The 23,425-nt window shown below is 52.2% G+C and overlaps 1 protein-coding gene across 1 annotated transcript; it reads left to right on the top strand.

The window, feature by feature from the left end:
- Positions 1 to 367: 367 nt before the first annotated feature.
- LOC122463978 (arachidonate 12-lipoxygenase, 12R-type-like) lies at positions 368 to 2,774 on the top strand. Its single transcript, XM_043537582.1, has 2 exons — positions 368 to 1,146; positions 2,598 to 2,774. Exons 1-2 carry the CDS (start codon positions 1,000 to 1,002, stop codon positions 2,772 to 2,774), a joined length of 324 nt encoding a protein of 107 aa, XP_043393517.1. The 5' UTR covers positions 368 to 999.
- The last annotated feature ends 20,651 nt before the right edge of the window (positions 2,775 to 23,425 follow it).

Raw genomic sequence — 23,425 nt, 5'->3', positions numbered from 1 at the left:
TGTTTTACCATTAAAATGGAATCTACCGACTGGACGGGTCTTCCCGTTTGTGACAGTTCCGCCTTCTCTGTCATATTTCGCACCACAGTATAAAATAGTGTGGGTGAGTCACTCTACCCCATCGGCCGAACATCCCAGCAGTATCGCATGGTCTGTATTGAGACTCCGGGTTTAAAGCCTTTTGCTACGTGGAGCACTGAGAACCATTCCATCTCATTCCCCACCTCCTAGCCTGGCGCTCCCTCCTGCTCCCCAAATCCCTCGTCCCCGGTCCCACCCCAGACCCTGCACCCCCAGCCGGAGTCCTCCCCCCTCCCGCACCCCAACACCCGTCCCCAGCCCAGTGAAACTGAGTGAGGGTGGGGGACAGCGAGCCACCGAGGGAAGGGGAATGTAGTGACTGCGGGCGGGGGCCTCAGGGAAAGGGCGGGGCTCGGGTGTTCCGTTTTGAACGATTAGAAAGTTGTCAACCAAATCCCCCAACCGAGATTGGAGTCCCGTTGTGCCAAGCGCTGCCCAGAACCGCTCCCCCAACAGAGATGAGGGAACCCAAGCGCCAGATACTACCCAGACGCACCCCTCAACCGAGTTCCTGGCCCCCGTTGTGCCAGATGCTGCCCAGACCCCCTGCACTTGTAAGATTCTATCGATCTGCGGCAAGCCCTTCGCTCTGGAGCGCCCCATGGAAGCTCTCTGGGCGCTGCCGTGTGCGACCCTCTGTGCTCGGGGCATGGCCCTCATCACGGGTGCAGCGAGGTGTGGGGTGGCTGGAAAGTGCAGGGCGGGGCTCAGCCCGGGGCGCTGCATTCCCCGCCTCCTCCGCTCCCGCTTGGCCTCCGTCCCAAGCCAGCCGGTGAATAAGCAGAGGTCACCCAGCCAGCTCCCCGCGACCGAGAACTCCCAGCTGCACCGTCGGGACGGGCTCCCCAGATTATCCGCCCCTTGGAGTCAGGAGCAACTTCATTGCCTGGGGGCAGCCCGGCCCCCAGCCCATCCCTGATGGCCGTCTACAAAGTCCAGGTGTCCACAGGCCAGGGCGCCCTGGCTGGCACTTTTGACACCATCTCCATCACCCTGGCGGGCATCGACGGGGAAAGCACCAAGCATGTGCTGGACCAATACGGGTTGGACTTTCAGTCAGGATCAGTGAGTGTTTTAGGGGGTTCCTTCTGCGGGGGGGTGTGGGGGCGGCGGGGATCCAGTCAGGAAGAGAGGAGCAATGGTTTGAGGGCCTGGCCGAGACTAAGGACCCCTGGGTTCTATTCGTGGCTCTGCCCGCAGAGGCCAGTGCTCGTGACTCAGTTTCCCCAGAAGTCAAATGGGCGAGAAGGACCCAGTATTGGGATTTAGGCAGGGTTCCTGAACCCAAATGCGAGGTCATTCTCCCCCTTTTACAGCGCTCGAGTCCTCAAACGAGACGAGAGGGATCTTCCGTCTCCTTCGGAGCCTGGTTGATGCCGGGCCAGACCAGGCTGACTCACATAAATGCAGCAAAAAAGGATGGCGCGGGGGGGGGGGGGAGGCGGGGAGAAAGTGTTGGGGTGTCCTCGTACCAGCCTGACGGGGCGGGAGCCCCTGATGGAACCGCAGTTCTGTGGGCTGGGACGGTCAGTGAGGGGGTCTGCAGCCTGGATGCTGGGGATTTCCGCAGGGCTGAACGATACCAGCTGTGATCTACGGGCTGCACCCTCACCTGGCACCTGGGATCTAGACCCGGGACGGTCTGTCATTTTATATCTGAGCAGCGTCTGGCGTAATTGAGGCCCTGATTCGGTCAGGGTCTGTGCAGTCCCCCGAGCGACGGGGCCCTGATCTCTGTCGGGGTCTGGGTAGAACCGGGAGCGACAGGGACTCTGAACCATTAGTGCTGGAATCCTTTTCAAAGGGCGGGGGGTGCTGAAAACCTGCCCTGTTACCCCCTGTCTGAGCCCCCCCCACCCCTCCAGCTGGGGCCGGCAGCAGTACTGTGCCTCTGGGAGGTGGGGTCCCAGACAGCGGTAAGGGGGCAAAGGCTGGGGTGAGCGAGTCCCGGGAGCGGGGCCAGGGGGGTTGTGGGTTGCGGGGCCCCAGGCAGGTCAGTGGCAGGGAAGCGAAGCAGGCAGCCGGCACCTGAGCCCCGGACTGCAACACCCCCCCCCCCGCACTTCGCACGCCTGAACCCTAATCTGAATCGGGGCCTGTGCAGTGCCTGGCAGTTAGTTACGCCAGTTGAGAATCTGGACAATAAACACTCTCAATGTTTCCATCACTTGGCAATGGGGGATTAAAGTTCAGCAGGTCAAAGAGCTGGTCTCAATGGAGGACAAACCCCCAGCTGGTGTCATTGGGCGTCTCTCCATTGTAGTCAATGGGACAAGGTCCCGACTGGTGTCAGTGGGCTTCTCTCTATGGGCGTCAATGGGACCAGATCCCCATTGGCTTTCAAGGGGCTGAGGATCTGGCCCCGTTGATTGCAATGGAGAGACACCCATTGACACCCACTGACACCAGCTGGGGATCCAGCGACGGAGAAGAAGGAGCTGTATCCGCAGATCTGCCCATGCAACGCTCTCCTTCCCGAGGGGCCGGAAACCCTCCCTGTGCTCTGTCTCCCCCAGGTACGGGAGTACGAGGTGCCCAGTGAGCGAGCCCTGGGGCCGATCGTACTGATCCGGCTCCACAAGGAACCCTATTCCGTTTTCCCCGAGAGCATGTGGCACTGCAACACGGTCCGGGTGACGTCTCCCTCACGGAGGGAGGAGCAAGGGGTAGGCTGGCAGCAGATGGTGCAGTAGGAGGGCTAGCCCTCATGATCTCCTGGGTGCTCGCCAGCGGACAGTGCTGCACTAGTGCTAGCAGCCGTCGTCTCCTGGGTGCTTGCGGTGCTGCTGGCTGGGAGAGCCGCCTGAGGCAGAATGGCCTCCGCAAGGATTGAAGCCTTTAGCAGGCCAACGCTCAAACCACTGAGTTAACCTCCCTCTGGTATTCCAGGCAGGACTGAATCTCAATTGAACTTTTCAAGGTCCCCTGACAGATCTTACCAAAACGATTGTCGGCCATTGACATCACGGGACGGGGGCGGGAGGGGTGTGTGAAGCAAATGAATACAAAACAAACCTGGTCTATTTCTCGTTTTGATCCACTCCATCTATCTTTTACAGCTTTGGGTGGCAGCAGACTGTGGACTAGGACTGCCAGCCACCCTTATCTCCTGGCTGCTCAGCAGAAGACGGTGCAATACGCCTCCCTGCAGGACCAAAGGGAATGACCTGGGCGGGGGGGGTGTTGCAGTCCGGGGCTCAGGTGCCGACTGCCTGCTTCGCTTCCCTGCCACTGACCTGCCTGGGGCCCCGCAACCCACAACCCCCCTGGCCCCGCTCCCGGGACTCGCTCACCCCAGCCTTTGCCCCCTTACCGCTGTCTGGGACCCCACCTCCCAGAGGCACAGTACTGGTGCCGGCCCCAGCTGGAGGGGGGGGGGGGGCTCAGACAGGGGGTAACAGGGCAGGTTTTCAGCACCCCCCGCCCTTTGAAAAGGATTCCAGCACTAATGGTTCAGAGTCCCTGTCGCTCCCGGTTCTACCCAGACCCCGACAGAGATCAGGGCCCCGTCGCTCGGGGGACTGCACAGACCCTGACCGAATCAGGGCCTCAATTACGCCAGACGCTGCTCAGATATAAAATGACAGACCGTCCCGGGTCTAGATCCCAGGTGCCAGGTGAGGGTGCAGCCCGTAGATCACAGCTGGTATCGTTCAGCCCTGCGGAAATCCCCAGCATCCAGGCTGCAGACCCCCTCACTGACCGTCCCAGCCCACAGAACTGCGGTTCCATCAGGGGCTCCCGCCCCGTCAGGCTGGTACGAGGACACCCCAACACTGTCTCCCCGCCTCCCCCCCCCCCCCGCGCCATCCTTTTTTGCTGCATTTATGTGAGTCAGCCTGGTCTGGCCCGGCATCAACCAGGCTCCGAAGGAGACGGAAGATCCCTCTCGTCTCGTTTGAGGACTCGAGCGCTGTAAAAGGGGGAGAATGACCTCGCATTTGGGTTCAGGAACCCTGCCTAAATCCCAATACTGGGTCCTTCTCGCCCATTTGACTTCTGGGGAAAGTGAGTCACGAGCACTGGCCTCTGCGGGCAGAGCCACGAATAGAACCCAGGGGTCCTTAGTCTCGGCCAGGCCCTCAAACCATTGCTCCTCTCTTCCTGACTGGATCCCCGCCGCCCCCACACACCCCCGCAGAAGGAACCCCCTAAAACACTCACTGATCCTGACTGAAAGTCCAACCCGTATTGGTCCAGCACATGCTTGGTGCTTTCCCCGTCGATGCCCGCCAGGGTGATGGAGATGGTGTCAAAAGTGCCAGCCAGGGCGCCCTGGCCTGTGGACACCTGGACTTTGTAGACGGCCATCAGGGATGGGCTGGGGGCCGGGCTGCCCCCAGGCAATGAAGTTGCTCCTGACTCCAAGGGGCGGATAATCTGGGGAGCCCGTCCCGACGGTGCAGCTGGGAGTTCTCGGTCGCGGGGAGCTGGCTGGGTGACCTCTGCTTATTCACCGGCTGGCTTGGGACGGAGGCCAAGCGGGAGCGGAGGAGGCGGGGAATGCAGCGCCCCGGGCTGAGCCCCGCCCTGCACTTTCCAGCCACCCCACACCTCGCTGCACCCGTGATGAGGGCCATGCCCCGAGCACAGAGGGTCGCACACGGCAGCGCCCAGAGAGCTTCCATGGGGCGCTCCAGAGCGAAGGGCTTGCCGCAGATCGATAGAATCTTACAAGTGCAGGGGGTCTGGGCAGCATCTGGCACAACGGGGGCCAGGAACTCGGTTGAGGGGTGCGTCTGGGTAGTATCTGGCGCTTGGGTTCCCTCATCTCTGTTGGGGGAGCGGTTCTGGGCAGCGCTTGGCACAACGGGACTCCAATCTCGGTTGGGGGATTTGGTTGACAACTTTCTAATCGTTCAAAACGGAACACCCCAGCCCCGCCCTTTCCCTGAGGCCCCCGCCCGCAGTCACTACATTCCCCTTCCCTCGGTGGCTCGCTGTCCCCCACCCTCACTCAGTTTCACTGGGCTGGGGACGGGTGTTGGGGTGCGGGAGGGGGGAGGACTCCGGCTGGGGGTGCAGGGTCTGGGGTGGGACCGGGGACGAGGGATTTGGGGAGCAGGAGGGAGCTCCAGGCTAGGAGGTGGGGAATGAGATGGAATGGTTCTCAGTGCTCCACGTAGCAAAAGGCTTTAAACCCGGAGTCTCAATACAGACCATGCGATACTGCTGGGATGTTCGGCCGATGGGGTAGAGTGACTCACCCACACTATTTTATACTGTGGTGCGAAATATGACAGAGAAGGCGGAACTGTCACAAACGGGAAGACCCGTCCAGTCGGTAGATTCCATTTTAATGGTAAAACAAAACAGGAACACGAAGAGTGAATGCAGCAGTTGCGAACTAGCTGCCAAGAGTAGGGCTTGAAACTTAATTCCTCTAAAGCCTAGTTTAAGCAGAGAGAAGCGTAACACTCTGGGATTCCACTCAGTGCAGGGGGAAGAGCTGTGGCTAAGGAAAGAGTGAAGTGTATTGTTAACTTCCCCATGCCGGTAGATACGAAATCTTTCTTGGGACTCACTAATTCTGCAGCGGATTTATGGTTGGTTACGCAGAGAAGGCAGTTCTCTAAAACGGGGGCAGGGTATAAAGACCACAGTGGACCTGGACAGAGGCGGCAAGTAATGCATTGTAGAGTCAACAACAGGGTTAATGGAGGCTACAGTTGCTGTATAGTGTATCTAGTTCAGTTTGAAGGTTGAGGGGCGTAGGGAAAGTGTAATGCTTAGGGGAATACTGCCTCAGGTCCGCATACTTTGTTATCCCTGTCCCATAAAGGCTGGAGCATTGTCAGAATCAATGCTGTGTGCCAACCCCAAACTGGAAACATTTATCTTATTAACTGTGGCCCAGTTGGTTTCCTTTCTAGCTGGAAACGGTTTCACCCATTTAATGAAACTAGCCACGATTACAAACAAGAATCTATTTTTTCTACAGGTGGTAGGCAAGGGTCCTACAAAAATCAAGCTGTAAGCGTTGGAGGGTGCCTTCTAATGCTTGATGAATTAGCTCTCCTTGTCTTTTCCTTCCAGCATGGTCTTGCTTCGCACCTGTTAAACAGCTATGAAGACCTAGTCCAATTAGCTCTAGTGCAAGCTGCAGAATCTTCAAAAGGCATTTAAAAACCTATACATTTAAATTCTTCATTATACTCTTTTTCTTTAACATCTTGGCTAATAGAGACGATCCATTAGGACAGAACTTTAAATAAGTCAAACCTGGGAACATTTGCTGGCTTTCTCATGACTTATCCGTGGCTGTTGTCTTAAAATCACTACAACTCTTATTACTGGTGGTTGGTGGAGGAGTTTTGCTAGTAACTACAGAAAACACAATCGCCATTCTCGTCTACTCTTGAAACCACTTGGGTCATTAAACAATGCTACTGAGGAATCTCTGGTCCTGTCCTGCACTACAAGCTACCCTTGAATCAGTCAGAGATATCCATTGAAAAGGCACTGGAAGAAGACAAGACTTCAATTCAGAAGCTAATATCTATTGACACTTTAATTGAAGACGAGAAGTGTTCATTAAGTAAAGTATACGCCCTTGATTCTTACGTCTCTACAACACCATTCCATTAACCTCGCCGTAGTTTTCAGGGAAGCCTGTCTCATAAAACGCCGACAATGGAGTGGAGTGACGCACTACCAGCAATGGGGCTGCCATGGGATCAGGACCGACTAGAGACTTTGAACACAGAGTGTAATATGGTGAAGGAATGTAGATTTGATTTCAACTTCTTTAGCATCACTCAATACAATGAGCAGTATATGGGTATAAGCTTTTGTGGGAGAAATTTGTTAGTCTCTAAGGTGCCACAAGGACCATCATTGTTTTAACTGATACAGACAAACACGGCTACCCCTCTGAAAGTGGTTTGACCCAATTTTTGTGCAATGTTTCCTGGGTTGAAAGAAGGAGGACTTCATCTCTTGCTAGTCTCAATCACAGGCGCTAGCGATGAGCGTTCTTTTTTCTCATTGAATAGAGGTTTGTTTTCTGAAAGCAGTCGCCTTCTGTCAGATCATGAGCATATCATGAAGGACTGGCAGTACCGTACCCACCAGAAGCCACCAAAAACGAAGCCACTGCATTCGATGCCTTCGTTAATACAGTTACGCAAAATTACAAGAAGGAAGTAGGTGTCTTGACCCCATCGCCTCTTCTCGTCTCCTCGGTGGCAAGAGAGACGAACTTTTCTCCATCTTTTCAAATATTTGAAGACCGCTATTATGTCCCTCTTTTTCTTCAGCCTTTGCTCATGAACTCAGCTCCGAACTAGCCATGAATTAAGTCCAGACCTGCTGGATGGGAGACAAAAATTCTCCCACTGAAACACAAGTATGCAAAATGTTAAAAAGTGACCTGTGCCCCATCGGCCCCACGCTGCTGCCGGGGCCAGGGGGGTAAGTGACACGTCCGAGAGCTCTTTGTTTCAACATCATACTCTGGGCCCACCGTGTTACTGGTCAGAATGTCATTATACGGAAAGGAATTAATGAATGATATGGAGATTAACGGGTTGTAGTTACATGAGTCCTGTGCCTTTTAAGAGTTTATAGCAATGCTGGGGAGCGTAAAGCGCACAGAGCTGGGGTGTAGGGTCTGGGCCCAGAAAAGTTTTGCAATGCTGGGGCTGAGCAGATGCAGGGATTGTGCAACGGGTGGTGGTTACATACAACTATAATGACCTACCCTTGAGATACCGGTGTTTTGAGAGGAGAAAGTGAGAAAATACAAAAATAGCCTACATTTAATATAGATGTTTTGAATTAATGCACCTCAGAAAGCTGTATTTACACAATATGGGGATGATCTTTTGCTAGCGTCTCCTTCCTTTGCTTCGTGTAAAACTGATACTATGCTTCGCTTAACTGCTCTTGCTTCAAAAAGCCTGCCGGGAAAAGCGTCAGCGATGCTACTCTAGAGTCCAGTACTAGGTCACAATATAGCCTCTCTCGTATTACAGCTATTCTAAAAATACCTAGGCCTGTTACTATAGCTTAAATGCGAACCTTTCTTGGCATGACTGGGTTTTTCAGCTAGCGGCTTTTGGATTAACTAAAACAGATACCCCGATCCACTCTTGTCGTCTCAAGAGGCGGAAGAAGCCTTTATAACTCTTAAACAAACAGTTTCTAGTGCACCCGCAATAGGACTCCCTGATTATTCTTTTCTGTCAGAACTGGAATGGATTTGATTTGACTGTGCTAATACAAAACAGGGAAAGAAACACAGTTCACTCGCTTATTCCAGAACAACGTTGTATCCAGTAGCAACTGGCTTTCCGCCATGCCTTAGGGCGTTTGCTGTCGCTGCCCTGGCTTTGCAATTAGTTGACTCTGTAGTTTTAGGCTCACCTTCAACTGTTTCAGTCCCTCATGCTGTAGCAGCTCCTCTAAGACACAGCATTTGTCTACTTCTCGACTTACCAAATATGAGCGTAATCTGTTATCTTCGTCACCTTCTGAAATCATTCTGAAACCTTCTTCCCTGTTACCGGGACCTCAGGAGGGAGAGCCTCAGGAATGGGTGTGCGCTACTGATCTTCCTACCTGCATAATCCGGATATTATTTAGACTGATTCTGGGTATACTTTTGGAGTGGCTTATGGTATGTTTTGGAATCAGAGAGCGTTTCTCACGTTCTCTGCTTCCCCTATCAAAAATAGTCAGCACTGTTTTGGGGCTCTTTTGTTGCACAAAGAGGTTGCTATTGTAAAATTCATTCCTCATGAAATCCCCTCATGATGAAGTTAGTCGTGGAAAATCTTAGGCTGATTTAGCAGCCAAGGATGCGGACCTATCTGTCCCTCAGTCTGAGCCTGCTTTTGCCTTAATTGAGCAGCCTCCCCTGGCTTCCCTCGGCGACATTCCTAGGCTTTATGAGATGGAACCAGAGACCGAAAAACGTTCTTGGAGTGTTCTGGGTGCACTTTACACCCTGACCATTTTGGGGGCTTCCAGGACGGCTGGCTGGATGCGTGCTTCGGCCCTTTCTTCCTCGCTTCCCCGCAGGGGGGTGCATGTCAGGGTGGTGCATGTCAGCAAAGAACCTCCACTACCCTCACCGTCCCCAATCTGCTGGGACAGTGGAACGTCACCTAGCTATTCTGAAAAAGAAACTGCCGAAGATTTGTGCAGAGACAAACTTCAAATGGCTACATGCCTTGCCCTAGCATTGGTGAGCATGAGGCCACTCCCAATCAAAGGATTGGATTTAGCCCAAGTGAGATTTTGACTGAGAGCCCGTTGCGACTTGCAGTGGCCCCCGCACTGGCCCTTGCTCAGATTGACATTCATTTGATGGATGTTAGTTTGCTTCATTACTTGCCAGGTACTAATGAAATATGTTGTCTAGTAGAAGTTGCAGAATCTCCAAAAGGCATTTAAAAACGATAAATTTAATTTGTTCATTGTACTCGTTTTCTGCAAGCCTTGTCTTTTTAATCACAGGTGAAAGAAACATTAAATAAGGAACCCGAACAGCCTTGCCACGCCTTGAAATCAGAAAGGTCTACCAGCGAAAGTCCTGCTGACTAACAACACTGCTGAGATGATTATCCAAAGAGTGACTGCTTGGACCCATGCTTCTCACTGAAAAAAGATCTCTCCTCCTGTCCATGATCCTGCATAAACTGCTGATCGGCTTTTTTCTAATTCTGTTACTTCTGTTCCTCTTCCTTAAGGACAGGAAGCAAGGACAAGTTGACGTAATCTCTCCCTTTTCCGCTAATGAAATCTTCAGGAGTAATAGCTGATTTGTGGCCATGGAGGCATACTTGGAGATTTTTTTTTCCGGATGGAATTGCAAGTACTTGCAGTGTTCCTTCCAAGTATATGGGCCTATAGGAGGGCTGTGGGCCCTTACATGCCGAATCCTGCCAGGACTGGTGTATTCATCTAGATATCTGGGAGATTAGACCTCCTGGTATTCCTAGCCGAGTTGTTAGTTGTCCTGGTATAACACCTCATATTTGGATGAGAATAGGGCAGCATTTCCCAAACTGTGTCCCACGGAACACTGCTGTTCCACATGATGTGAATAGATGTTCCAGAATTTAATTTTGACTCTTGCACTTGAACTTTGTACAACTTTATACGCGTGTTCCAGTTAGAAATAGGTCATTTTGTTTTTAATTTATATTTTTTCTTTATTTTATCAAATAAAATATATTTGACCATAAATAAGGAAATTTTTGATTTGAAAAAACCACACTACTACAAAATAATATTATGTTTTGCATAACGGGTTAAAAAGTGTTCCGTGGCCAAAAAAGTTTGACCTGTCAAGGTACAGCCCCTCTGTGTCTTGGGGTGCTGTCTCTGCCCGGTACAGGTTGGTTCCAACAAAAAAGTGCATCCATGATATTGACCCTTATCGCTGTGGGATGTGGTCGACCGCGGAGGTTGTGGAGCCTTCCTAGCACATCTTCATCGGAGTGGTGCTCATATGTGTCGATGTGCTTTTAGCACACTTCATGTCTACAGTATGTAATGTCGAATTTTCAAGTCTTTTTTATTGCAAAGCGATTTATAAATAGTCGACTATATGTGTCTCCACTTAACACCATTAACTCGGCCAGAGGAAAAAGCGTCCACAGGACCGAGTCTAGTCGACTTCCGGAGCTGTTGCACTGTGGGTAGGTAACCCACAGTTCCCGCGGTCTCCGCCGCCCATTGGAATTCTCGGTTGAGATCCCAATGCCTGATGAAGCAAAAACATTGTCACGGGTGGTTCTGGATAGGTCCTCAGGCATCCCTCCATCCCTCCGTGAAAGCAACGGCAGACAATCCTTTCACGCCTTTTTTCCTGAGTTACCTGTGCAGACGCCATACTACAGCAAACATGGAGCCCGCTCAGCTCACTGTCTCTGGGTGCCGGCAGACGCGGGACTGCATTGCTACACAGCAGCAGCTCGTTGCCTTGTGGCAGCAGACGGTGCAATAGGCCTGATAACCATCGTCATCGTGTCCGAGGTGCTCCTGGCCGCCTCAGTAAGGTCGGTCAGGAGCACCTGGGCAGACATGGGCGCAAGGAGTGAAAAAGGAGTGACTTGACCAGGTCATTCCCTTTGGTCCTGCAGGGAGGCGTATTGCACCGTCTTCTGCTGAGCAGCCAGGAGATGAGGGTGGCTGGCAGTCCTAGTCCACAGTCTGCTGCCACCCAAAGCTGTAAAAGATAGATGGAGTGGATCAAAACGAGAAATAGACCAGGTTTGTTTTGTATTCATTTGCTTCACACACCCCTCCCCCCCCCTCCCGTGAGTGTCAATGGCCGACAATCGTTTTGGTAAGGTCTGTCAGGGCACCTTGAAAAGTTCAATTGAGATTCAGTCCTGCCTGGAATACCAGAGGGAGGTTAACTCAGTGGTTTGAGCGTTGGCCTGCTAAAGGCTTCAATCCTTGCGGAGGCCATTCTGCCTCAGGCGGCTCTCCCAGCCAGCAGCACCGCAAGCACCCAGGAGACGACGGCGGCTAGCACTAGTGCAGCACTGTCCGCTGGCGAGCACCCAGGAGATCATGAGGGCTAGCCCTCCTACTGCACCATCTGCTGCCAGCCTACCCCTTGCTCCTCCCTCCGTGAGGGAGACGTCACCCGGACCGTGTTGCAGTGCCACATGCTCTCGGGGAAAACGGAATAGGGTTCCTTGTGGAGCCGGATCAGTACGATCGGCCCCAGGGCTCGCTCACTGGGCACCTCCTACTCCCGTACCTGGGGGAGACAGAGCACAGGGAGGGTTTCCGGCCCCTCGGGAAGGAGAGCGTTGCATGGGCAGATCTGCGGATACAGCTCCTTCTTCTCCGTCGCTGGATCCCCAGCTGGTGTCAGTGGGTGTCTCTCCATTGCAATCAACGGGGCCAGATCCTCAGCCCCTTGAAAGCCAATGGGGATCTGGTCCCATTGACGCCCATAGAGAGAAGCCCACTGACACCAGTCGGGACCTTGTCCCATTGACTACAATGGAGAGACGCCCAATGACACCAGCTGGGGGTTTGTCCTCCATTGAGACCAGCTCTTTGACCTGCTGAACTTTAATCCCCCATTGCCAAGTGATGGAAACATTGAGAGTGTTTATTGTCCAGATTCTCAACTGGCGTAACTAACTGCCAGGCACTGCACAGGCCCCGATTCAGATTAGGGTTCAGGCGTGCGAACTACGGGTGCGGGGGGGGGGTGTTGCAGTCCGGGGCTCAGGTGCCGGCTGCCTGCTTCGCTTCCCTGCCACTGACCTGCCTGGGGCCCCGCAACCCACAACCCCCCTGGCCCCGCTCCCGGGACTCGCTCACCCCAGCCTTTGCCCCCTTACCGCTGTCTGGGACCCCACCTCCCAGAGGCACAGTACTGCTGCCGGCCCCAGCTGGAGGGGGGGGGGCTCAGACAGGGGGTAACAGGGCAGGTTTTCAGCACCCCCCGCCCTTTGAAAAGGATTCCAGCACTAATGGTTCAGAGTCCCTGTCGCTCCCGGTTCTACCCAGACCCCGACAGAGATCAGGGCCCCGTCGCTCGGGGGACTGCACAGACCCTGACCGAATCAGGGCCTCAATTACGCCAGACGCTGCTCAGATATAAAATGACAGACCGTCCCGGGTCTAGATCCCAGGTGCCAGGTGAGGGTGCAGCCCGTAGATCACAGCTGGTATCGTTCAGCCCTGCGGAAATCCCCAGCATCCAGGCTGCAGACCCCCTCACTGACCGTCCCAGCCCACAGAACTGCGGTTCCATCAGGGGCTCCCGCCCCGTCAGGCTGGTACGAGGACACCCCAACACTTTCTCCCCGCCCCCCCCCCCCCCCCGCGCCATCCTTTTTTGCTGCATTTATGTGAGTCAGCCTGGTCTGGCCCGGCATCAAGCAGGCTCCGAAGGAGACGGAAGATCCCTCTCGTCTCGTTTGAGGACTCGAGCGCTGTAAAAGGGGGAGAATGACCTCGCATTTGGGTTCAGGAACCCTGCCTAAATCCCAATACTGGGTCCTTCTCGCCCATTTTACCTTCTGGGGAAAGTGAGTCACGAGCACTGGCCTCTGCGGGCAGAGCCACGAATAGAACCCAGGGGTCCTTAGTCTCGGCCAGGCCCTCAAACCATTGCTCCTCTCTTCCTGACTGGATCCCCGCCGCCCCCACACACCCCCGCAGAAGGAACCCCCTAAAACACTCACTGATCCTGACTGAAAGTCCAACCCGTATTGGTCCAGCACATGCGTGGTGCTTTCCCCGTCGATGCCCGCCAGGGTGATGGAGATGGTGTCAAAAGTGCCAGCCAGGGCGCCCTGGCCTGTGGACACCTGGACTTTGTAGACGGCCATCAGGGATGGGCTGGGGGCCGGGCTGCCCCCAGGCAATGAAGTTGCTCCTGACTCCAAGGGGCGGATAATCTGGGGAGCCCGTCCCGACGGTGCAGCTGGGAGTTCTCGGTCGCGGGGAGCTGGCTGGGTGACCTCTGCTTATTCACCGGCTGGCTTGGGACGGAGGCCAAGCGGGAGCGGAGGAGGCGGGGAATGCAGCGCCCCGGGCTGAGCCCCGCCCTGCACTTTCCAGCCACCCCACACCTCGCTGCACCCGTGATGAGGGCCATGCCCCGAGCACAGAGGGTCGTACACGGCAGCGCCCAGAGAGCTTCCATGGGGCGCTCCAGAGCGAAGGGCTTGCCGCAGATCGATAGAATCTTACAAGTGCAGGGGGTCTGGGCAGCATCTGGCACAACGGGGGCCAGGAACTCGGTTGAGGGGTGCGTCTGGGTAGTATCTGGCGCTTGGGTTCCCTAATCTCTGTTGGGGGAGCGGTTCTGGGCAGCGCTTGGCACAACGGGACTCCAATCTCGGTTGGGGGATTTGGTTGACAACTTTCTAATCGTTCAAAACGGAACACCCGAGCCCCGCCCTTTCCCTGAGGCCCCCGCCCGCAGTCACTACATTCCCCTTCCCTCGGTGGCTCGCTGTCCCCCACCCTCACTCAGTTTCACTTCGTGTAAAACTGATACTATGCTTCGCTTAACTGCTCTTGCTTCAAAAAGCCTGCCGGGAAAAGCGTCAGCGATGCTACTCTAGAGTCCAGTACTAGGTCACAATATAGCCTCTCTCGTATTACAGCTATTCTAAAAATACCTAGGCCTGTTACTATAGCTTAAATGCGAACCTTTCTTGGCATGACTGGGTTTTTCAGCTAGTGGCTTTTGGATTAACTAAAACAGATACCCCGATCCACTCTTGTCGTCTCAAGAGGCGGAAGAAGCCTTTATAACTCTTAAACAAACAGTTTCTAGTGCACCCGCAATAGGACTCCCTGATTATTCTTTTCTGTCAGAACTGGAATGGATTTGATTTGACTGTGCTAATACAAAACAGGGAAAGAAACACAGTTCACTCGCTTATTCCAGAACAACGTTGTATCCAGTAGCAACTGGCTTTCCGCCATGCCTTAGGGCGTTTGCTGTCGCTGCCCTGGCTTTGCAATTAGTTGACTCTGTAGTTTTAGGCTCACCTTCAACTGTTTCAGTCCCTCATGCTGTAGCAGCTCCTCTAAGACACAGCATTTGTCTACTTCTCGACTTACCAAATATGAGCGTAATCTGTTATCTTCGTCACCTTCTGAAATCATTCTGAAACCTTCTTCCCTGTTACCGGGACCTCAGGAGGGAGAGCCTCAGGAATGGGTGTGCGCTACTGATCTTCCTACCTGCATAATCCGGATATTATTTAGACTGATTCTGGGTATACTTTTGGAGTGGCTTATGGTATGTTTTGGAATCAGAGAGCGTTTCTCACGTTCTCTGCTTCCCCTATCAAAAATAGTCAGCACTGTTTTGGGGCTCTTTTGTTGCACAAAGAGGTTGCTATTGTAAAATTCATTCCTCATGAAATCCCCTCATGATGAAGTTAGTCGTGGAAAATCTTAGGCTGATTTAGCAGCCAAGGATGCGGACCTATCTGTCCCTCAGTCTGAGCCTGCTTTTGCCTTAATTGAGCAGCCTCCCCTGGCTTCCCTCGGCGACATTCCTAGGCTTTATGAGATGGAACCAGAGACCGAAAAACGTTCTTGGAGTGTTCTGGGTGCACTTTACACCCTGACCATTTTGGGGGCTTCCAGGACGGCTGGCTGGATGCGTGCTTCGGCCCTTTCTTCCTCGCTTCCCCGCAGGGTGGTGCATGTCAGGGTGGTGCATGTCAGCAAAGAACCTCCACTACCCTCACCGTCCCCAATCTGCTGGGACAGTGGAACGTCACCTAGCTATTCTGAAAAAGAAACTGCCGAAGATTTGTGCAGAGACAAACTTCAAATGGCTACATGCCTTGCCCTAGCATTGGTGAGCATGAGGCCACTCCCAATCAAAGGATTGGATTTAGCCCAAGTGAGATTTTGACTGAGAGCCCGTTGCGACTTGCAGTGGCCCCCGCACTGGCCCTTGCTCAGATTGACATTCATTTGATGGATGTTAGTTTGCTTCATTACTTGCCAGGTACTAATGAAATATGTTGTCTAGTAGAAGTTGCAGAATCTCCAAAAGGCATTTAAAAACGATAAATTTAATTTGTTCATGGTACTCGTTTTCTGCAAGCCTTGTCTTTTTAATCACAGGTGAAAGAAACATTAAATAAGGAACCCGAACAGCCTTGCCACGCCTTGAAATCAGAAAGGTCTACCAGCGAAAGTCCTGCTGACTAACAACACTGCTGAGATGATTATCCAAAGAGTGACTGCTTGGACCCATGCTTCTCACTGAAAAAAGATCTCTCCTCCTGTCCATGATCCTGCATAAACTGCTGATCGGCTTTTTTCTAATTCTGTTACTTCTGTTCCTCTTCCTTAAGGACAGGAAGCAAGGACAAGTTGACGTAATCTCTCCCTTTTCCGCTAATGAAATCTTCAGGAGTAATAGCTGATTTGTGGCCATGGAGGCATACTTGGAGATTTTTTTTTTCCGGATGGAATTGCAAGTACTTGCAGTGTTCCTTCCAAGTATATGGGCCTATAGGAGGGCTGTGGGCCCTTACATGCCGAATCCTGCCAGGACTGGTGTATTCATCTAGATATCTGGGAGATTAGACCTCCTGGTATTCCTAGCCGAGTTGTTAGTTGTCCTGGTATAACACCTCATATTTGGATGAGAATAGGGCAGCATTTCCCAAACTGTGTCCCACGGAACACTGCTGTTCCACATGATGTGAATAGATGTTCCAGAATTTAATTTTGACTCTTGCACTTGAACTTTGTACAACTTTATACGCGTGTTCCAGTTAGAAATAGGTCATTTTGTTTTTAATTTATATTTTTTCTTTATTTTATCAAATAAAATATATTTGACCATAAATAAGGAAATTTTTGATTTGAAAAAACCACACTACTACAAAATAATATTATGTTTTGCATAACGGGTTAAAAAGTGTTCCGTGGCCAAAAAAGTTTGACCTGTCAAGGTACAGCCCCTCTGTGTCTTGGGGTGCTGTCTCTGCCCGGTACAGGTTGGTTCCAACAAAAAAGTGCATCCATGATATTGACCCTTATCGCTGTGGGATGTGGTCGACCGCGGAGGTTGTGGAGCCTTCCTAGCACATCTTCATCGGAGTGGTGCTCATATGTGTCGATGTGCTTTTAGCACACTTCATGTCTACAGTATGTAATGTCGAATTTTCAAGTCTTTTTTATTGCAAAGCGATTTATAAATAGTCGACTATATGTGTCTCCACTTAACACCATTAACTCGGCCAGAGGAAAAAGCGTCCACAGGACCGAGTCTAGTCGACTTCCGGAGCTGTTGCACTGTGGGTAGGTAACCCAGAGTTCCCGCGGTCTCCGCCGCCCATTGGAATTCTCGGTTGAGATCCCAATGCCTGATGAAGCAAAAACATTGTCACGGGTGGTTCTGGATAGGTCCTCAGGCATCCCTCCATCCCTCCGTGAAAGCAACGGCAGACAATCCTTTCACGCCTTTTTTCCTGAGTTACCTGTGCAGACGCCATACTACAGCAAACATGGAGCCCGCTCAGCTCACTGTCTCTGGGTGCCGGCAGACGCGGGACTGCATTGCTACACAGCAGCAGCTCGTTGCCTTGTGGCAGCAGACGGTGCAATAGGCCTGATAACCATCGTCATCGTGTCCGAGGTGCTCCTGGCCGCCTCAGTAAGGTCGGTCAGGAGCACCTGGGCAGACATGGGCGCAAGGAGTGAAAAAGGAGTGACTTGACCAGGTCATTCCCTTTGGTCCTGCAGGGAGGCGTATTGCACCGTCTTCTGCTGAGCAGCCAGGAGATGAGGGTGGCTGGCAGTCCTAGTCCACAGTCTGCTGCCACCCAAAGCTGTAAAAGATAGATGGAGTGGATCAAAACGAGAAATAGACCAGGTTTGTTTTGTATTCATTTGCTTCACACACCCCTCCCGCCCCCCCGTGAAGTCAATGGCCGACAATCGTTTTGGTAAGGTCTGTCAGGGCACCTTGAAAAGTTCAATTGAGATTCAGTCCTGCCTGGAATACCAGAGGGAGGTTAACTCAGTGGTTTGAGCGTTGGCCTGCTAAAGGCTTCAATCCTTGCGGAGGCCATTCTGCCTCAGGCGGCTCTCCCAGCCAGCAGCACCGCAAGCACCCAGGAGACGACGGCGGCTAGCACTAGTGCAGCACTGTCCGCTGACGAGCACCCAGGAGATCATGAGGGGGGGGGGCTCAGACAGGGGGTAACAGGGCAGGTTTTCATCACCCCCCGCCCTTTGAAAAGGATTCCAGCACTAATGGTTCAGAGTCCCTGTCGCTCCCGGTTCTACCCAGAACCCGACAGAGATCAGGGCCCCGTCGCTCGGGGGACTGCACAGACCCTGACCGAATCAGGGCCTCAATTACGCCAGACGCTGCTCAGATATAAAATGACAGACCGTCCCGGGTCTAGATCCCAGGTGCCAGGTGAGGGTGCAGCCCGTAGATCACAGCTGGTATCGTTCAGCCCTGCGGAAATCCCCAGCATCCAGGCTGCAGACCCCCTCACTGACCGTCCCAGCCCACAGAACTGCGGTTCCATCAGGGGCTCCCGCCCCGTCAGGCTGGTACGAGGACACCCCAACACTTTCTCCCCGCCTCCCCCCCCCCCCCCCCCGCGCCATCCTTTTTTGCTGCATTTATGTGAGTCAGCCTGGTCTGGCCCGGCATCAACCAGGCTCCGAAGGAGACGGAAGATCCCTCTCGTCTCGTTTGAGGACTCGAGCGCTGTAAAAGGGGGAGAATGACCTCGCATTTGGGTTCAGGAACCCTGCCTAAATCCCAATACTGGGTCCTTCTCGCCCATTTGACTTCTGGGGAAAGTGAGTCACGAGCACTGGCCTCTGCGGGCAGAGCCACGAATAGAACCCAGGGGTCCTTAGTCTCGGCCAGGCCCTCAAACCATTGCTCCTCTCTTCCTGACTGGATCCCCGCCGCCCCCACACCCCCCCGCAGAAGGAACCCCCTAAAACACTCACTGATCCTGACTGAAAGTCCAACCCGTATTGGTCCAGCACATGCTTGGTGCTTTCCCCGTCGATGCCCGCCAGGGTGATGGAGATGGTGTCAAAAGTGCCAGCCAGGGCGCCCTGGCCTGTGGACACCTGGACTTTGTAGACGGCCATCAGGGATGGGCTGGGGGCCGGGCTGCCCCCAGGCAATGAAGTTGCTCCTGACTCCAAGGGGCGGATAATCTGGGGAGCCCGTCCCGACGGTGCAGCTGGGAGTTCTCGGTGGCGGGGAGCTGGCTGGGTGACCTCTGCTTATTCACCGGCTGGCTTGGGACGGAGGCCAAGCGGGAGCGGAGGAGGCGGGGAATGCAGCGCCCCGGGCTGAGCCCCGCCCTGCACTTTCCAGCCACCCCACACCTCGCTGCACCCGTGATGAGGGCCATGCCCCGAGCACAGAGGGTCGTACACGGCAGCGCCCAGAGAGCTTCCATGGGGCGCTCCAGAGCGAAGGGCTTGCCGCAGATCGATAGAATCTTACAAGTGCAGGGGGTCTGGGCAGCATCTGGCACAACGGGGGCCAGGAACTCGGTTGAGGGGTGCGTCTGGGTAGTATCTGGCGCTTGGGTTCCCTCATCTCTGTTGGGGGAGCGGTTCTGGGCAGCGCTTGGCACAACGGGACTCCAATCTCGGTTGGGGGATTTGGTTGACAACTTTCTAATCGTTCAAAACGGAACACCCGAGCCCCGCCCTTTCCCTGAGGCCCCCGCCCGCAGTCACTACATTCCCCTTCCCTCGGTGGCTCGCTGTCCCCCACCCTCACTCAGTTTCACTGGGCTGGGGACGGGTGTTGGGGTGCGGGAGGGGGGAGGACTCCGGCTGGGGGTGCAGGGTCTGGGGTGGGACCGGGGACGAGGGATTTGGGGAGCAGGAGGGAGCGCCAGGCTAGGAGGTGGGGAATGAGATGGAATGGTTCTCAGTGCTCCACGTAGCAAAAGGCTTTAAACCCGGAGTCTCAATACAGACCATGCGATACTGCTGGGATGTTCGGCCGATGGGGTAGAGTGACTCACCCACACTATTTTATACTGTGGTGCGAAATATGACAGAGAAGGCGGAACTGTCACAAACGGGAAGACCCGTCCAGTCGGTAGATTCCATTTTAATGGTAAAACAAAACAGGAACACGAAGAGTGAATGCAGCAGTTGCGAACTAGCTGCCAAGAGTAGGGCTTGAAACTTAATTCCTCTAAAGCCTAGTTTAAGCAGAGAGAAGCGTAACACTCTGGGATTCCACTCAGTGCAGGGGGAAGAGCTGTGGCTAAGGAAAGAGTGAAGTGTATTGTTAACTTCCCCATGCCGGTAGATACGAAATCTTTCTTGGGACTCACTAATTCTGCAGCGGATTTATGGTTGGTTACGCAGAGAAGGCAGTTCTCTAAAACGGGGGCAGGGTATCAAGACCACAGTGGACCTGGACAGAGGCGGCAAGTAATGCACTGTAGAGTCAACAACAGGGTTAATGGAGGCTACAGTTGCTGTATAGTGTATCTAGTTCAGTTTGAAGGTTGAGGGGCGTAGGGAAAGTGTAATGCTTAGGGGAATACTGCCCCAGGTCCGCATACTTTGTTATCCCTGTCCCATAAAGGCTGGACCATTGTCAGAATCAATGCTGTGTGCCAACCCCAAACTGGAAACATTTATCTTATTAACTGTGGCCCAGTTGGTTTCCTTTCTAGCTGGAAACGGTTTCACCCATTTAATGAAACTAGCCACGATTACAAACAAGAATCTATTTTTTTCTACAGGTGGTAGGCAAGGGTCCTACAAAAATCAAGCTGTAAGCGTTGGAGGGTGCCTTCTAATGCTTGATGAATTAGCTCTCCTTGTCTTTTCCTTCCAGCATGGTCTTGCTTCGCACCTGTTAAACAGCTATGAAGACCTAGTCCAATTAGCTCTAGTGCAAGCTGCAGAATCTTCAAAAGGCATTTAAAAACCTATACATTTAAATTCGTCATTATACTCTTTTTCTTTAACATCTTGGCTAATAGAGACGATCCATTAGGACAGAACTTTAAATAAGTCAAAGCTGGGAAAATTTGCTGGCTTTCTCATGACTTATCCGTGGCCGTTGTCTTAAAATCACTACAACTCTTATTACTGGTGGTTGGTGGAGGAGTTTTGCTAGTAACTACAGAAAACACAATCGCCATTCTCGTCTACTCTTGAAACCACTTGGGTCATTAAACAATGCTACTGAGGAATCTCTGGTCCTGTCCTGCACTACAAGCTACCCTTGAATCAGTCAGAGATATCCATTGAAAAGGCACTGGAAGAAGACAAGACTTCAATTCAGAAGCTAATATCTATTGACTCTTTAATTGAAGACGAGAAGTGTTCATTAAGTAAAGTATACGCCCTTGATTCTTACATCTCTACAACACCATTCCATTAACCTCGCCGTAGTTTTCAGGGAAGCCTGTCTCATAAAACGCCGACAATGGAGTGGAGTGACGCACTACCAGCAATGGGGCTGCCATGGGATCAGGACCGACTAGAGACTTTGAACACAGAGTGTAATATGGTGAAGGAATGTAGATTTGATTTCAACTTCTTTAGCATCACTCAATACAATGAGCAGTATATGGGTATAAGCTTTTGTGGGAGAAATTTGTTAGTCTCTAAGGTGCCACAAGGACCATCATTGTTTTAACTGATACAGACAAACACGGCTACCCCTCTGAAAGTGGTTTGACCCAATTTTTGTGCAATGTTTCCTGGGTTGAAAGAAGGAGGACTTCATCTCTTGCTAGTCTCAATCACAGGCGCTAGCGATGAGCGTTCTTTTTTCTCATTGAATAGAGGTTTGTTTTCTGAAAGCAGTCGCCTTCTGTCAGATCATGAGCATATCATGAAGGACTGGCAGTACCGTACCCACCAGAAGCCGCCAAAAACGAAGCCACTGCATTCGATGCCTTCGTTAATACAGTTATGCAAAATTACAAGAAGGAAGTAGGTGTCTTGACCCCATCGCCTCTTCTCGTCTCCTCGGTGGCAAGAGAGACGAACTTTTCTCCATCTTTTCAAATATTTGAAGACCGCTATTATGTCCCTCTTTTTCTTCAGCCTTTGCTCATGAACTCAGCTCCGAACTAGCCATGAATTAAGTCCAGACCTGCTGGATGGGAGACAAAAATTCTCCCACTGAAACACAAGTATGCAAAATGTTAAAAAGTGACCTGTGCCCGATCGGCCCCACGCGGCTGCCGGGGCCAGGGGGGTAAGTGACACGTCCGAGAGCTCTTTGTTTCAACATCATACTCTGGGCCCACCGTGTTACTGGTCAGTATGTCATTATACGGAAAGGAATTAATGAATGATATGGAGATTAACGGGTTGTAGTTACATGAGTCCTGTGCCTTTTAAGAGTTTATAGCAATGCTGGGGAGCGTAAAGCGCACAGAGCTGGGGTGTAGGGTCTGGGCCCAGAAAAGTTTTGCAATGCTGGGGCTGAGCAGATGCAGGGATTGTGCAACGGGTGGTGGTTACATACAACTATAATGACCTACCCTTGAGATACCGGTGTTTTGAGAGGAGAAAGTGAGAAAATACAAAAATAGCCTACATTTAATATAGATGTTTTGAATTAATGCACCTCAGAAAGCTGTATTTACACAATATGGGGATGATCTTTTGCTAGCGTCTCCTTCCTTTGCTTCGTGTAAAACTGATACTATGCTTCGCTTAACTGCTCTTGCTTCAAAAAGCCTGCCGGGAAAAGCGTCAGCGATGCTACTCTAGAGTCCAGTACTAGGTCGCAATATAGCCTCTCTCGTATTACAGCTATTCTAAAAATACCTAGGCCTGTTACTATAGCTTAAATGCGAACCTTTCTTGGCATGACTGGGTTTTTCAGCTAGTGGCTTTTGGATTAACTAAAACAGATACCCCGATCCACTCTTGTCGTCTCAAGAGGCGGAAGAAGCCTTTATAACTCTTAAACAAACAGTTTCTAGTGCACCCGCAATAGGACTCCCTGATTATTCTTTTCTGTCAGAACTGGAATGGATTTGATTTGACTGTGCTAATACAAAACAGGGAAAGAAACACAGTTCACTCGCTTATTCCAGAACAACGTTGTATCCAGTAGCAACTGGCTTTCCGCCATGCCTTAGGGCGTTTGCTGTCGCTGCCCTGGCTTTGCAATTAGTTGACTCTGTAGTTTTAGGCTCACCTTCAACTCTTTCAGTCCCTCATGCTGTAGCAGCTCCTCTAAGACACAGCATTTGTCTACTTCTCGACTTACCAAATATGAGCGTAATCTGTTATCTTCGTCACCTTCTGAAATCATTCTGAAACCTTCTTCCCTGTTACCGGGACCTCAGGAGGGAGAGCCTCAGGAATGGGTGTGCGCTACTGATCTTCCTACCTGCATAATCCTGATATTATTTAGACTGATTCTGGGTATACTTTTGGAGTGGCTTATGGTATGTTTTGGAATCAGAGAGCGTTTCTCACGTTCTCTGCTTCCCCTATCAAAAATAGTCAGCACTGTTTTGGGGCTCTTTTGTTGCACAAAGAGGTTGCTATTGTAAAATTCATTCCTCATGAAATCCCCTCATGATGAAGTTAGTCGTGGAAAATCTTAGGCTGATTTAGCAGCCAAGGATGCGGACCTATCTGTCCCTCAGTCTGAGCCTGCTTTTGCCTTAATTGAGCAGCCTCCCCTGGCTTCCCTCGGCGACATTCCTAGGCTTTATGAGATGGAACCAGAGACCGAAAAACGTTCTTGGAGTGTTCTGGGTGCACTTTACACCCTGACCATTTTGGGGGCTTCCAGGACGGCTGGCTGGATGCGTGCTTCGGCCCTTTCTTCCTCGCTTCCCCGCAGGGTGGTGCATGTCAGGGTGGTGCATGTCAGCAAAGA

The sequence above is a fragment of the Chelonia mydas genome (genome assembly GCF_015237465.2).
Source record: "Chelonia mydas isolate rCheMyd1 chromosome 28 unlocalized genomic scaffold, rCheMyd1.pri.v2 SUPER_28_unloc_2, whole genome shotgun sequence".
NCBI lineage: Eukaryota > Metazoa > Chordata > Testudines > Cheloniidae > Chelonia > Chelonia mydas.
The sequence above is the reverse complement of the archived record's forward strand: the minus strand, read 5'-3'. Positions and strand labels throughout refer to the sequence as shown.

Coding starts and splice junctions, on each gene's coding strand:
- LOC122463978 (XM_043537582.1), top strand. CDS start 1,000: ATGGCCGTCTACAAAGTCCAGGTGTCCACAGGCCAGGGCGCCCTGGCT. Junction 1,147..2,597: donor TGGACTTTCAGTCAGGATCA/GTGAGTGTTTTA, acceptor TGTCTCCCCCAG/GTACGGGAGTACGAGGTGCC.